Source organism: Calypte anna, chromosome 7 (assembly GCF_003957555.1).
Source record: "Calypte anna isolate BGI_N300 chromosome 7, bCalAnn1_v1.p, whole genome shotgun sequence".
NCBI lineage: Eukaryota > Metazoa > Chordata > Aves > Apodiformes > Trochilidae > Calypte > Calypte anna.
In genome coordinates, this window is record NC_044253.1 from 29,073,352 (window position 1) to 29,087,208 (window position 13,857).

Sequence of the window (13,857 nt, forward strand, 5' to 3'; positions counted from 1 at the left end):
CACAGGATGCTGCTGACCTGTGCTGCTTTCTTTAATACTGGGATTGTCTAGTGAAAAATTAGACAAGTTTTCCAGAGTTTGGGGGATTTCTGGCTCCCTGGCAGCCCCCAGCACCTCACGCCTTGGCGGCGGCTCTGTGCGGGGGGCAGCCGGAGAACTGGAGGCAGGGTGGGAGCCGCAAAAGCTCCGACGAGGGTGGGATTCGAACCCACGCGTGCAGAGCACAATGGATTAGCAGTCCATCGCCTTCACCACTCGGCCACCTCGTCCTGTTCCTTACGGCCCCTGGCCCCGCCCTCGCCCCGACCCTCGCCCTGGCGCTTCGGAGCGCCCGGCCCGGACCTATCGCTCGCCCGCCCACTCCGTGGGGGTCCGGTCCGGCCGGGTCCGGTCCGGCTGCCCTGAGGGCCGTGACCTCGCTGCTCGCCGGGGCCCCGGCGTGACGGCGGTATCTCGCCGCCCTCTTAGCGCAGCCGGCAGCGCGTCAGTCTCATAATCTGAAGGTCCTGAGTTCGAGCCTCAGAGAGGGCAGGGCTTTTGCCACCCTACCCGGTGTGGGCAGGCTGCCAGCCGGGGGACACGGGGCTCGGCAAGGTGAGAAAATCTTCATGGCTCTAACCTTAACTAGTATAAGAAATAAAAAGAAGTGACCGATATAAAGCACCTCTTGACAATACAATGACGTAGAAGGAAGAAGCAGACCTAAATCCAGGTGCAAGAAACTTAAGGGGGCTGGTTGCCCAAAAAACCTGGCAGTGACGTGTGAATCAGATAAAAATGTGTCCTTTAGGGGAAGTCGACTAATTCTAATAAAAAAAACACACTTAGAGAAGTTGCACTACATTCCTCCACTTGAAGACCCTCACCCACTCATCTTACACAATAAAATTAAAAGACCTTTAAATGAAGATGAGGGTACCCTACACCAATCAGCTTTAAGATAAGGGCTTGATAAGGATGAGTAAAAACCCAGTGAACAATGAGTATGCTAAATATGTTATTTTGTAATGTATAAATATACAATGGTTTGTGTTGTGTGTGCCAGCTTTGCTGGAATACTCCGTGGTACCCTTTTCTGTTCAGAACTGCTAATAAATTGCCAATAGCTTGACTCTGTGTTAGTGACTTGCACAGGCAATTAGACAAACCCCATTTGGGGACAACAGGGCCCACCATAGAACTCCCTCATACTGATGGCAAAAGAAAAAGGTTAAGAGTTAGAAAGATTCCAAATTTTGAAGACTTGTATGATTAGTAACAGGAGTATCCAACCTTGGTCAAATTGCCTCCTTAGAACACGTTTAGTCTCGAAAAAAAAACAGCATAGAGAATTCCAAGATAAGCATCAAGGGAGCACAACTACTGCCAAAGCCAAAGAGAATTGGTCCAAGAGTGAGTGAACCATCCTCACTAACATCCTAAAGAACTCTCTGTAAGGTGGGGGAAGCCCCTACCAACAAGTGCCTCTTCTCCACTGAACATGGGCAGTGAAAAAGGAGACATTAAGGAGACACACAAGAACCAATGGGAATGATAGTGATTAAGTGTAAAAATACTAATAACTGTGTCTTGGTGTGTATAAATGCTTTTGGTGCATTAACCGAGGAGTGTCGGCTTTGCACATGATCCCCTAGTGCTCTTTTCTACACAGAGCTGGAGTAAAATAGAAGGAGTACCTCGGCTCCATGCATTGCTCAGCTCTTTGTGTGCAAGATGAAGACCCCAGATTTTGGGGAACATCACAGCCGCGGTGCTGTACGTGCGGGGTGGCAAAAGCCCTGCCCTCTCTGAGGCTCGAACTCAGGACCTTCAGATTATGAGACTAACGCTCTGCCGGCTGTGCTAGCCTACTTCTGGGCCGGGCATCCAGCGAGCAGTGGGCCGGGCCTGGTTCTCAGGGCAGAGGGGTAGTGGGCCGGGCCGGGCCGGGCCGGGTCTCTATGGAGCGGTGGGTCCGGGCCGGAGGTTGGGAGCCTGCGGCGGGGTCGGGAGCGGGGCCTTGGCGCTGGGTACCCAGGGGCGGGGCCAAGGGCGGTGTGTGACAGGACGAGGTGGCCGAGTGGTTAAGGCGATGGACTGCTAATCCATTGTGCTCTGCACGCGTGGGTTCGAATCCCACCCTCGTCGGAGCTTTTGCTGCGGAGTGATGAAGGTGCGGCTGGGACAGCCCGAGCTGTGACCTGTCCTGCTGGCACAGGGGCACCGTGGCCTCTTCTCCCATGGTAGCAAGAGCCTGGGCCACTTTGGCAACTACTTCCACGGAAGGGGTCACCATTTCCCCTCGGCAGCATTTGACTTTGGAAAGGGAAAGGTGGTAGGAAGCCGAGAAGCCCAGGCAGAAGAAATTCATAAAATCAGAGTGGTTTGGGTTGGAAAGGGACCTTTGAAGGTCACCTAATCCAACCCCAATTGAAGAAGCATCTCCTTTGAGCGGACAGAGGCTGGCATGGAGGTGGCTGGACTCATAAGGGAAGGATAACAAAACAAACCGCTCAGAAAATCCTTCAAAGAGCATTACAGCAGAAAGTGGTGTTAAGCAGTAAGACACTAACCCTCTGAAAGAGGAGGGCACACCTGGAAAGCAAACTGGGACAAATGAAACACGAAGCAGTGATTCGATGGATACCCTGGGGAGTGAGGCCAGGGGGATTTCCATCAGAGCTGTGGGGGAGCTGCCTGTTCTTTGTAAATGGAAAAAAAAAAAAAAAAAACCCAAACCAAACCAAAACAAAACAAGAATGAACAAACAAAAGGCAAAATGCAAATTCCATCTTGCACACAGTGGGAGCCCAGAGGGGGTGAGGAAGGTACACCCAGCCTCACGCTACCCCAAGCCCAGGTTGGCACCAGGATGCCCAGTGGCACTGGGTGAGTGGCCCAGAGTGCACCAAAGAGCTGGTGCATCAGCTTCCTGCACCCCACCCAGAAGGGAGATTAATCCCCTCATGCAGCTAATCCAGGATGTGCTACAGGCGTGGGCACACTGGGAAGGTAACTCAGATGCTGCCCGGTCCCTCCTGCCAGCCCTGCTGGATATAAGAGCCAAGGCGGGCAGCTGCAGTCAGTGCAGCCATGCCAGGGGGACAGGTCCTGCTGCTGCTCGTGGGGCTGGCAGGTGTTGCAGGGCAGGAGCAGAAGCAGACCCTGGGTGGGAGCCATGCCTCAGTCATCACCGTGTCCAACGGGGGACCCTGGGGAGATTGGACCTGGCCAGAGATGTGCCCCAAGGGCTCCTTCGCCACCGGTGTCAGCTTCAAGGTGCAGCCTCTGTGCCCACAGCTGCTCCAGTGACCCTGCTCCTGTCAGGAGTTAACCACTCACCTCTGTTCCCTTGAAGGTAGATCCGCCCCAGGGACCGATAAAGGACGACACAGCTCTCAATGGGATCCGGCTGCACTGCTCCCACGGTGATGACCCCAAAGGTGGCAACACAGTTGAGTCCCAGAGTGGCAGGTGAGTGCCCAGCTCCCTCCTGTCCCCTCACTGTGGCTCTGCAGACCCTCCTCCCTGGCTGTCTCCAGCTCCGAAGGGCTTGCACTCCCTTCTGCCTTGGCACCAACCATCTCTCTCCTGGCTCTAGATGGGGCCAGTGGTCAAAGCCCCTCTGGTGCCCCAAGGGAGAGCACTTGGTGAGATTTGCACTGAAGGTCCAGGAACCCCAGCGCAGTCTCCTGAGGGATGAGGTGGCTGCAACCAGCGCCCGCTTCGCCTGCTCTGATGGGCACATCCTGGAGGGGCCAGAGTTTGCCCAGGGCCAGTGGGGAAACTGGAGCCCCAAATGCTGTAAGGCAGTGTGTGGCATCCAGACACGACAGGATCCTGCCTGGTGGCTGAAAATGGATGACACGGCCCTGAATGACCTGCGTCTCCTCTGCTGTAGCTAGTAAGTGCTGGAAACCCACTGTAGGGTACCCAGTCCTGTGCCCCAGCTCCTCAGCAGAGCCTGTTCCTGGGTCCCCTTTCCCATGACCACCAGGAGATGGGTTGATTTACTCTGGGGCACCTCACCATCCCCATGGGCTCCATCATTGCATATGTGCTGCTGCTAGCCTCCCAAACATCTACCCCTCTCAACAGAGATGCTTCCAAGTCCTTGCTTTCCCCACCTAGATTTCCAGCTGTTCCCCAGCATCTCCAGGGCTGTCTCTGTCCTACCATGAAATGAGCTTCTGATAAAAACATTCACTCAGACCGCACCAGTGCAGACTCTTTGTTGGGAGGGGACAAATCAAGGCATCAAGCAGCGAGATGCATTCATCCCTGCCGGGATATGGGGGACACATTCCCCACTGGTGGGGGGTAACCAAGAAGTTGCAACGGGACCCTTTCTCAAAAGGATGGAGGATGGTGGCAATTCTGATGGGTCAGAAGGGAATGGGGGACCAGAGACCCCCAGCAGTGCCCCAGCTTGGGGCAGGCAGGAAAAACAGCCCCACCAGACCCAGGCACCACTGGGAGTCAAACCCAAGATCTCCAGTTTACTAGGCTGGTGCTTTAACCAGCTGAGCCATGGCACCCTCCTGCCCTGCCACTGGGTGATGCCCCTGGCCCACAGGGTGTGCCATGGCCATGGTGCCTGTGCCAACCCAGGCTGCCACCTGACCCAGGGTGGTCCTGGGTGCAAGGTTGGGATGCTGGGAGGTGGGAACAGTCCTGTGTGTCACTGTAAGCTCAAAGTCCTGGTGACTGCAGAGTGTCCATGGAGGGTAAAAGTCAACAGATGGGTCTCAAATGAGCTCTGTCCCAGCTGGGCTGGAGGAGGGTGGTGGATGCCCAAAACTTGTCTGGGAGTTGAACACAGAACCTCTTTCACTAGAAGTGAGAATCACCCCCCAGACCAACAAGCCAGGGTGTGCAAGTGCCTGGGCACACACAACCTGTGTCAAGCACTGGGGGCTTGGGGGCAGATGCTGCCCAGAAACTGGACCCCCACATGGTGCTTTTGGGGACAGACCCTGTTGCCATCCCCTTGGGAGCAACACAGAATTAGGGAGGTGTGAGGGAATGCACCGGCCACTCCAGAGACTTCTCCACTTCCCAGGAAAATAAGGTGCCCTGGGGGAATCAGGGGGTGCCCAGGGTGGGGGGCAGCTTTTTCCCTTGGTGTCCAGGGTGGGGGATGTGATGGCTGAGGGGTGAAGTTTTGTATTTGAAATCCAATAGGATTTCCCTGGTCAGGGTCAAATCCTGCTCACAGCAAGAGCTTTTATTCACTGGGACTCTTGGAGCTGGGCTGTAGCTGGGGGCAGAAGCTGCAGGAGAGGTTTGGAGTCCATGGCAGCCCATCCCTGAACCTAGGAAGGAACTTCTGCACCAGGGAACCTTCTTCTGGGCATCCCCAGGAGATTAAGGAAACAGAGGGCATGGAACCATGGACCACTTGTCCTGGTGCTGGATGGAATCCTGTGCTCTGAGGAGGAACCACCCAGAGAGGGATGGGGACTACCCTGAGAGGCTGGGGACCCACAGCCATGAAGTGTCAGCTGTAGCTTTATCTGCAGATGCTTTTGCCTGTGGGCCAGCTGAAACCCACACGGAGCCAAAGGGGAGGGCTGGGGATACCAACACAGGTTTAGGGTATGGCTCCACCTTCAGGTTCCAGAAGATGAGGTTCCAGCCCCCAGAGTATTACCTTTGAGCAAACCCTGTCCTGCTTTTGTCTGGAGATGACAGAGCTCATTTGGGGCTATCTCTTGGATTTCATCCCCTGGTTCCACAGCTTTGGGCTGGACAGGCTGAGTGGGGAAGCTCCCTCCCTCAGGGGTCCTGGCATGTGGTCAGGACACCAGCTGAACACCACTGCTGTCCCCCAGCTTCCCAGTCCAGCCATGACCGTAGGCAGCTCTTTGGTTTTGGGTGTGGGTTTCAGGGGCTGTAGCCGTCCCACAGCTGCAGAGAGAGGGTCTGGGGAGGCAAAAGGCAATGGAGATGCTGGGGGTTGAACCCAGGGCCTCTTACATGCAAAGCAAGCGCTCTACCGCTGAGCTACATCCCCCTGCTCAAGGGGGTGTCTCTGGGAGCCCCACTGTCCCCCACGGCCCAGCTGCCCCCAAGGTCATGGGGGCTGGGGCAGTGATGTATCCCCAAATGTGACCCCACATCCTGGGCACCATAAGAGGGACTTGTCTGCTCCAAGGCTGTGCAAAGGGCAAGCAGCAGCATCAGGCACCCTCCCCAGCTCCCAGAAAGTGTAGGGCAGACAGCGTGGGGGTGCACGGAGTGCCCAGCATTCCGGCTCGTTGGTCTAGGGGTATGATTCTCGCTTAGGGTGCGAGAGGTCCCGGGTTCAACTCCCGGACGAGCCCTCCTTTTACACAACCCCCTTCCTTCCCTCACACCCCCACACCAGCCCTCACCCCGACCCGGGGCTGCCTCACACCTCCTGCCTGCCTCACCACCTCTGCACACCCCCGACACCCACCCAGGAGGGGAGAGGAGAGGAGGTGGGAGTGAGGCTGTGCCCTGAGGGGCTGCTTTTGGCCTCAGGGCTCTGGGGCAGAGCAGGATGAGCAGGGGAGGGGCACTGGAGTGGGGGGAGGTGTCCAGGTCTGCCAAACCTGGTCATGCAGGGGGTTTTGGTTATGGGGAGAGAACACTTGTGGTGCATGGAAGCGTCCATGGTTCCAACCCCTGCATCTCCATGGCCTCTTCCCCCTAAAACTTCCCTTTGGTGTCTGCTCCCTTTTGAGGCTTGCTGCTGCACCTAGATTTTTTCCCAGAGAAGCTGAGGATGTCACCTTCCTGGAAGTGTTGAAGGATAAGTTGAATGGGTCTGGGAGCAACCTGGTCTAGCGGGATATGTCTCTGCCCATGGCAGGGGGTTGGAACTGGATGATCTTTAAGATGTCCTCCACCCCTGCTGTGTTTTGAACACAGTTTAGAGTTTATCACCTGATCCCCCCTGGGAGAGAGAATAAGAAAAGGGAAAGGAGATATGTATGTTGAAATGAAAACAGATTTAATAGAATAATAAGGAACTAACATTAACCCCAATGCACCTGCATGGTTCAGAGTGATCCTCACCCTGGGTCCCTGTGTGGACCACACACCAGAGCATCTCACCTCCTGTGTGCTCACGAAACAGCACTCTGCAGTCTCTTTAAACTACAGTTTCTCTAAACAGAAAAACTATTCCAGAATTCTATCCCAGCAAAACCAGGACAAACCAAACCTGTTCTGTGATTTTTCTGTGAACATCCCCGGATATTCCCTATTTTCCAACACTGGCACGTGTGGGTCCTGGGGCTGCCAAGTGGTACTGGGACTGTGAGGATGGCCCCACATCAATCTGGGGGGCATTCTACACCCCCCCCACACTCCATCCTTCCCACCCTTCCCACCCTCCTGCCCCCAGAAGCAGACCCTGGGCACAGCCGGCGGATCTCGGTCCTGGGGAGGAGTTGAAAGGCGCTGTGATGGCCGAGGGGTGAAGGCGTTGGACTTGAAATCCAATAGGGTTTCCCTGCGCAGGTTCGAATCCTGCTCACAGCGAGGCTTTTACCGCGGCTCTGGCAGCTGTGGCAGCCCCATCTCGAAGGGCAGAGCTGTGAGAGATAGCAGAGCTCCAGTCTGCTATCATCCTCCTGCTCTGGGAAATGGGGTACTTGTGGGACCGGACCCATTTTCAGCTGCCTAACCAGACCTCTTTTTAGGCACCCACATGGGACATGGACAGAGTGATGCTGCCCAGAACGGTGGGTCAATGTGTGACCTCCTCAGGTCTGCCACGTCCCCTCTGCTGGCATGATCCCACCACTGCCAGGAGATGGGCACTGCCTGGTGCCAGGGGACAAAGAGAGCCAGCTCAGCCATGGCCAGGGCTTGGCCCCTCCTGGGTGAGGAAGGGGCTCTTGGGGCAGGGAGGAGTCAGGCTGACACCATGTCCCTCACGGGCAGCTCTGCCAGGGGGCCCTGGTGTGGGGTGCAGGCTGAGAGAATGTCCTTTAGGGGTGCATCCAAAGTTGGAAACAGAGTTTGTCACCTGTGTCCCGTGAGCTGTTTGGTTTGGGGAGGCAAAAGGCAATGGAGATGCTGGGGGTTGAACCCAGGGCCTCTTACATGCGAAGCAAGCGCTCTACCGCTGAGCTACATCCCCCTGCACCCAGGGGTGCTGCTGCTGCCCACCCTGCTCCTTTTCACCCTGTGGTGTTTGTACCCAGGACAGTTACAGCCCATGGCCTTGGTGCTATGTCTGGGCACCAGCCCCGTAGGCAGCACAGAGCTCACAACCCAGCTGTGAGCGCCCATCAGGACCAGAAAGAGTTTCCCCAAGTCCCATCCCTCTCCATCCAGTTCCTGAGTGCCGGAGGACAATGAGGGTGTTCCTACAGCCTGGCAGCACTGACACTTGTTGGTCTAGGGGTATGATTCTTACTTCGGGTGCAAGAGGTCCCAGGTTCAACTCCCGGACAAGTCCCTCTTTTGGGGTACCCACTTTCATGGCCTAGTGTGCATGGCCCCAGCCTGTGTGGGCACTGGGGGCAGGGAGTTGGGAGGACACTGATTCATGGTGCAGGGGCTGGGCAGAGTGTTTGTTTGTGTCCATCCCCATGGCCAGGATGGGCTCACATATCCCAGGAGGTCTGGTTTTGGGGCCCTCAGGTCATATCAGGGTGTGTAGTGAAATGAGACAACCAGGTGCCACTAATTGCCAGGTAGTGGGCATGAGCTTGTGTTAAGCCCACCTGTGCCTGATTAGGGTGGGCCCCAACTGCGCATGAGCAGGATTAGGGGGCCAATAAAAGGTGAGGCTGAAGCACAGGCTCAGCTCAGTTCTGAGCAAGGCAGCAGAGAGGTCAGTTGCTCTTGGAGCAATAGCTCTGATCCAGGCCAGTCAACCCTGAGGGCTATAGACTCAGAGCACTATTTGTGAGTCTCTGCTGGAACACCTGGTTGGACCTTGGAGCACTGTGCCCTAGAAGAGGTTTGTCTTGCTACAAGGGTGAACAGCAGGCACTGGGGCAGTGGGGTGGGGGAGTTGAGGGGACTTTCTCACTGGCCCCCAATCTGACCTGTGCAGGGGGATGTAGCTCAGCAGTAGAATTCTTGCTTTGCATGTAAGAGGCCCTGGGTTCAACCCCCAACATCTCCATCACTTTTTGCCTCCCCTGGCAGACCTCTGCCAGAACTCACAGAAAAGCCCTGGGACTGTCACCAAGCAGAGCTGGCCTGTGGTGTGTTCACATCAAGGCTCTGAGGAAATGCCCACAGACTTTTCATTCCCTTGAATGGGCACTCGGGGGTCTCGGGGCATCTTGTCTCCCCCTCCCCACAGTGGTTCAGTAAAGTGTTTGTGTTGGCAGGAGCTGCTGAGGCCACATCCCCTTGTTCCAGGTAGCATCACCCTGTCCCCATGGGAGCTGTGCCTGGCAGTGGGCATCCAAAAAGAGGGCTCATCCAAGAGTTGGACCCAGGACCTCTCGCACACTAAATGAGAATCATACCCCGAGACCAAAAAGCTGGGGTGCTGGACATGTATCCCCATCCCCAAACCTGTCCCACTCAGTCCTGCAGCCCTGTCCCTGCACAGCCCAACCCTGCTCAGCACAGAATGGGGCTGCCCCAGGACACTTCCCTGTCTCTGCTTTACAGTCAGTGCCTGACATGCCCATGGGGATCAGGCACCTGGTGGGCAGATCACCACATGGGGACCTGCTCAACAGCTTCACAAAATGGTCCACAGGTCCCTAACCCCTTCGCATCCATGTCTGGTTCCTCATCCCTCCCAGAAATGCGAAACATGGAAAAAAATCATGAGGGGGCTGCACCCACCCTGGAGCCATCTCATTTCCCACCTAGGAGCAGGTGCAGGAGGAACAGGACAGGAACTGCCCTGACTCCCAGCACAGTCCCACATCAGTTCCTTCATGGGCTCCCCCAGGGCTGGCACCCAGAGCCCCCAAGGTGGGCACACGGGCAGGTGGAAAAAGCTCTCGCTGTGAGCAGGACTCGAACCTGCGCAGGGAAACCCCATTGGATTTCGAGTCCAACGCCTTCACCTCTCGGCCATCACAGCCCTTGATATTAATTTGGGGGGGGGGGACAACAGCCACAGCTTCTGTCCCTGGGCACCCCCTGATTCTTGCCTCCCAGGGCACCCCTTTTCCTGGGAAATGGGGAAGTCCCTGGGGGGGATGGTGCATCCCCACACACACCCTCAGCCCTGCACTGAACTAACAAGGTCTGACTCCAAAAGTAGTTCCTGTGGCCCTGGGCAGCATCTGTCCCCCCAGTGCCCAGCACAGGTTATGGGGTGTGGGCACCTGCACACCCTGGATTGTTGCTCTGGGGGGTGATTCTTGCTTCAGGGAGAGTGGTCTCAAGTTTATCCATACAGACTGCTGGCATGATCCACCACTTTTGGGAGCTGGATGCTGCCTGCTACTAGGGGTCAAAGAGACAGCTCAGCCATGGCCAGGGCTCATCTGCTCCTGGATGGGAAAGGGGCTGTTGGAGCAGGGGGGAACAGCAGAGCTGCACCCTGCTGCCACCATGTCCTCAGTGGCCAGGTCTGCCTGGGGGATACCTGCAGAAAACCATGTCCCAGTTCTGCCCCAGAGCTGCCCTTCCAGTCCTGCTTGCCTCAGCATCCCAGGAACACCCAGAACCTGAAAAAGCCATGAACCCCATGGTCAGCAGCTCAGAGGGCGGGTATGGAAGCAGAGACAAGGATTTCTGGAAGTGATGACAAATGCCAGTCCTGAGGGAAACATCACCTTTGTGGGGTGACCCCTGGAGGAGAAAGGGCAGGGGGTGATCACAGAATTACCTTGGTTGAAAAAGACCTTCAAGATAATCCAATCCAACCATTAAACAAGCACTAACAAGACCTTAACTGAGCCATATCCTTAATACTATGTCTGTACACTCTTAAATACCTCCAGGGATGGTGAATCCACCACTGCCCTGGGCAGCCTGTTCCAAGGTCTAATTTCAGTGAAGAAATTCTTCCTAATATCTAATCTGAACCTCCCCTGGCACAGCTTGAGGCCTTTACCTCTTGTCCTATCACTTGTACCTTCCCTGAACAGGCCTATCCCCATCTATTTAAAACATCCTTTAAGGTGTTTGTAGGGAGCAAGAAGGTCTCCCTTCAGCCTCTTCTTCTCCAGGCTCAACAACCCCAGCTCCCTCAGCACCTCCTCAGAAGACTTATGCTCCAAACCCTTCATTATCTGTATTACCCTTCTTTTGACATGCTCTAGTAGCTCAATGTCCTTTCTGTAGTGGGGGGCCCCAAACTGTACACAGTACTTGGGATGTGGCCTAACCAGTGATAAGTACCTTACCAGTAAGGTCACCTTCCTGGTCACAGGCCAGGATGCCATTGTCCCTCTTTGCCACCTGGGCACACTTCTGGCTCACGTGAAGTTGGCTGTCAGTCAACACATCCAGATCCCTTTCCTCTCCATCCACTTCTCCCAATGCCTGTACCACTGGTGGGGGTTGTTGTGGCTGAATTGTTGTGGACCTGGCATTTGGCCTTACTGAAACTCATACAGTTGGCCTTGACCTATCAATCAGTCCTGTCTAGATCACTCTGCAGAGCCTCCCTACCCTCAGACAGATCAATACCTCCACCCATCTTACTGTCCTCTGCATATTTACCAAGGGTGTTCTCTATTCCCTCCTCCAGATCATTGGTAGAGATGTTAATAATGGAGATATGTTCATGTTAATAATAATAGAGATGTTAAACAGGAGCAGCCCCAGCACTGAGCCCTGGGGGACACTCCTCATGTCCGGCCACCAGCTGGATTTAACTCCGTTGACCACAACTCTCTGGGCCTGGCAATCCAACTGGTTTTTAACCCAGCAAAGCATATATGCATCCAAGCCATAAGCAGCCAGTTTCTCTAGGAGAATGCTGTGGGACACTGTGTCAAATGCTTTACTAACATCAAGACAGACAACATCCACAGCTTTTTCTTCATCCAATAAACATGTCACCTTGTCATAAAAGGACATCAGGTTTGCCAGACAGGACCTGCCTTTTATAAACCCATGCTGACTGGGCCTGATCACCTGGTTTTCCTGCCTATGCTGTATAATAGTACTCAGGATGATCTGCTCCAGCAGCTTCCCTGGGACTGAAGTTAAACTGACAGGCCTGTAATTTCCCAGATCATCCTTTCGTCCCTCGTTATATATGGGTGGCACATTGGCTGACCTCCAGTCTGTTGCTGTCTCCCCAGTCAGTGAACACTGCTGGTAACTGATGGAAAGAAGCTTGATGACCCCTGACAGATCTCTCAGCACCCTTGGGTGTATCCCATTGGGTCCAAAGACTTGTGTGTATCTATGTGGTGCAGCAGATCACTGACCATCTCCTCCTGGGTTGTGGGGGGATCATTTTGCTCCCTGTCTCCTAGCTTGAGGGACTGAATTCCCTCAGTACAACTGATTGTATTACTAAAGACTGAGGGAAAAAAAGGCATTAATCATCTCAGCCTTGTCCTCATCCCACATTACCATGTTTCCTCCTGCGTCTAACAGAGGATGGAGGCTCTCCCTGGTCTTTCTTTTGCTATTAAAGGATTTGTAGAAACTTTTCTTATTGTTCTTTACCTCAGAAGCCAGGTTAATTTATAGCTGGCCTTTGGATCTTCTAATTTGCTCCTGGCATAACCTCACATCTTTGTTGCTGTTGCGAGTGGCTGGACCCTTTTCCCAAAGGCCATAAATTCTCCTTTTCCCCTCAGTTGTAGCCAAAGCTGCCTATTCAGCCAGGCCAGACTTCTTTGCCACTCGTGAGCTTTACAGCACCCTGGGACAGCCTGCTGCTTGTCAGCACATGGGGACAGCCTGCTCCTGCGCTTTTAAGATTTCATTCTTAAAAAGTAGCCAGCCTTCCTGGATCCATATACCCTTCAGGGCTACTTCCCAAGGGATTCTATCAAGTAACCTTCTAAACAAATCTAAGTCTGCACTTTGGAAATCCAAGGTGGCAGACCTGATGCCCCCCCCTCCTAACAATTCTAAGAATAGAGAATTCTATCATTCCATGATCACTGTGCCCCAGAGAGCCACCACCCTTTACATCCCCTGCCAGTCCTTGGTTTGCAAAGAGCAGGTCAAGCAAGGCACTTTCCCTGTCTGGTTCACTCAGAGATGCTGCAAAGCAGCAGCCACTTCAACCTTTGCAAGAGCCAGAGAGGGGCTTTTGAGGAGGAAACCCCCAGAGATGGTGTGAATTGCAGATGCTGGGCACTAACACCGTGCAGTCAGCTCCAGCTGCGGGCTCCATGGACCAGGGGTGGCAAGGTTGTTGACAAGAATAAAAAGTAGCAAACCAAAGAGCAATGTTTCTCATACCTTCTGCAGCACAGGATTCCATGTCTAAACTGTGTAATCACGGTAACTATTGCTAGGAACAAATTTGCAGTTACTCAGCTTTAGGACAGGAGGATATTGTACTGATAAGGTTTATACTCAAAGCAGGACCTAACAGCTGAAATATGAAACGATGGCAGGGAAGGTCCTTTTTGCCATGTCCTTTAGGTGAACTTAGCACAGTGCAGCATGCAAACCTCACCTCTCTAGTTTAAGTTACCTGGCTCTTCCTGCAACTCCTCACCCTCTGCATACACTCAGTTTAAAAAACAGGTACTGCAACTTCAAATTAAATTAACCAAGAGATGACACTGTGAAAAAGGCCAATAGTTGAGAATAGAAGCATGTGTCTATGGATTCAAACTCAGCTAAAGAGGATGTACATTTGTTCCTGGGCTGTGCAGGCCACTCCAGATTCCTGGCACTCTTTCCTGTGCAGAACTGTAATAAATACCAAGATCTCGACCCTGTGTGTGGATGGGCTCTTTACACACTGGGTAAAGAACCCAGACTTGGGACAACTCC

The 13,857-nt window shown here is 54.1% G+C and overlaps 1 protein-coding gene and 9 non-coding genes across 10 annotated transcripts; 5 read left to right on the forward strand and 5 right to left on the reverse strand.

Moving 5' to 3' along the window:
* Window positions 1-187: 187 nt before the first annotated feature.
* On the reverse strand, window positions 188-269 carry TRNAS-GCU. The gene has a single exon. It is a non-coding gene; the product is annotated as a tRNA-Ser (tRNA).
* A 189-nt stretch (window positions 270-458) lies between these two features.
* TRNAM-CAU lies at window positions 459-531 on the forward strand. Its single transcript has one exon. It is a non-coding gene; the product is annotated as a tRNA-Met (tRNA).
* A 1,514-nt stretch (window positions 532-2,045) lies between these two features.
* TRNAS-GCU lies at window positions 2,046-2,127 on the forward strand. Its single transcript has one exon. It is a non-coding gene; the product is annotated as a tRNA-Ser (tRNA).
* Window positions 2,128-3,072: 945 nt separating this feature from the next.
* VMO1 (vitelline membrane outer layer 1 homolog) lies at window positions 3,073-3,884 on the forward strand. The gene is made up of 3 exons (XM_008504904.1): window positions 3,073-3,258; window positions 3,338-3,453; window positions 3,581-3,884. The coding sequence occupies exons 1-3, from the start codon at window positions 3,073-3,075 to the stop codon at window positions 3,882-3,884; spliced, it is 606 nt and encodes a 201-aa protein (XP_008503126.1).
* Window positions 3,885-4,443: 559 nt separating this feature from the next.
* TRNAT-AGU lies at window positions 4,444-4,517 on the reverse strand. Its single transcript has one exon. It is a non-coding gene; the product is annotated as a tRNA-Thr (tRNA).
* Window positions 4,518-5,923: 1,406 nt separating this feature from the next.
* On the reverse strand, window positions 5,924-5,995 carry TRNAA-UGC. The gene has a single exon. It is a non-coding gene; the product is annotated as a tRNA-Ala (tRNA).
* A 238-nt stretch (window positions 5,996-6,233) lies between these two features.
* Window positions 6,234-6,305, forward strand: TRNAP-AGG. Its single transcript has one exon. It is a non-coding gene; the product is annotated as a tRNA-Pro (tRNA).
* A 1,104-nt stretch (window positions 6,306-7,409) lies between these two features.
* Window positions 7,410-7,491, forward strand: TRNAS-UGA. The gene has a single exon. It is a non-coding gene; the product is annotated as a tRNA-Ser (tRNA).
* A 532-nt stretch (window positions 7,492-8,023) lies between these two features.
* TRNAA-CGC lies at window positions 8,024-8,095 on the reverse strand. Its single transcript has one exon. It is a non-coding gene; the product is annotated as a tRNA-Ala (tRNA).
* Window positions 8,096-9,933: 1,838 nt separating this feature from the next.
* TRNAS-CGA lies at window positions 9,934-10,015 on the reverse strand. The gene has a single exon. It is a non-coding gene; the product is annotated as a tRNA-Ser (tRNA).
* Window positions 10,016-13,857: the final 3,842 nt, after the last annotated feature.

Coding starts and splice junctions, on each gene's coding strand:
- VMO1 (XM_008504904.1), top strand. CDS start 3,073: ATGCCAGGGGGACAGGTCCTGCTGCTGCTCGTGGGGCTGGCAGGTGTT. Junction 3,259..3,337: donor CCACCGGTGTCAGCTTCAAG/GTGCAGCCTCTG, acceptor GTTCCCTTGAAG/GTAGATCCGCCCCAGGGACC. Junction 3,454..3,580: donor GTTGAGTCCCAGAGTGGCAG/GTGAGTGCCCAG, acceptor TCCTGGCTCTAG/ATGGGGCCAGTGGTCAAAGC.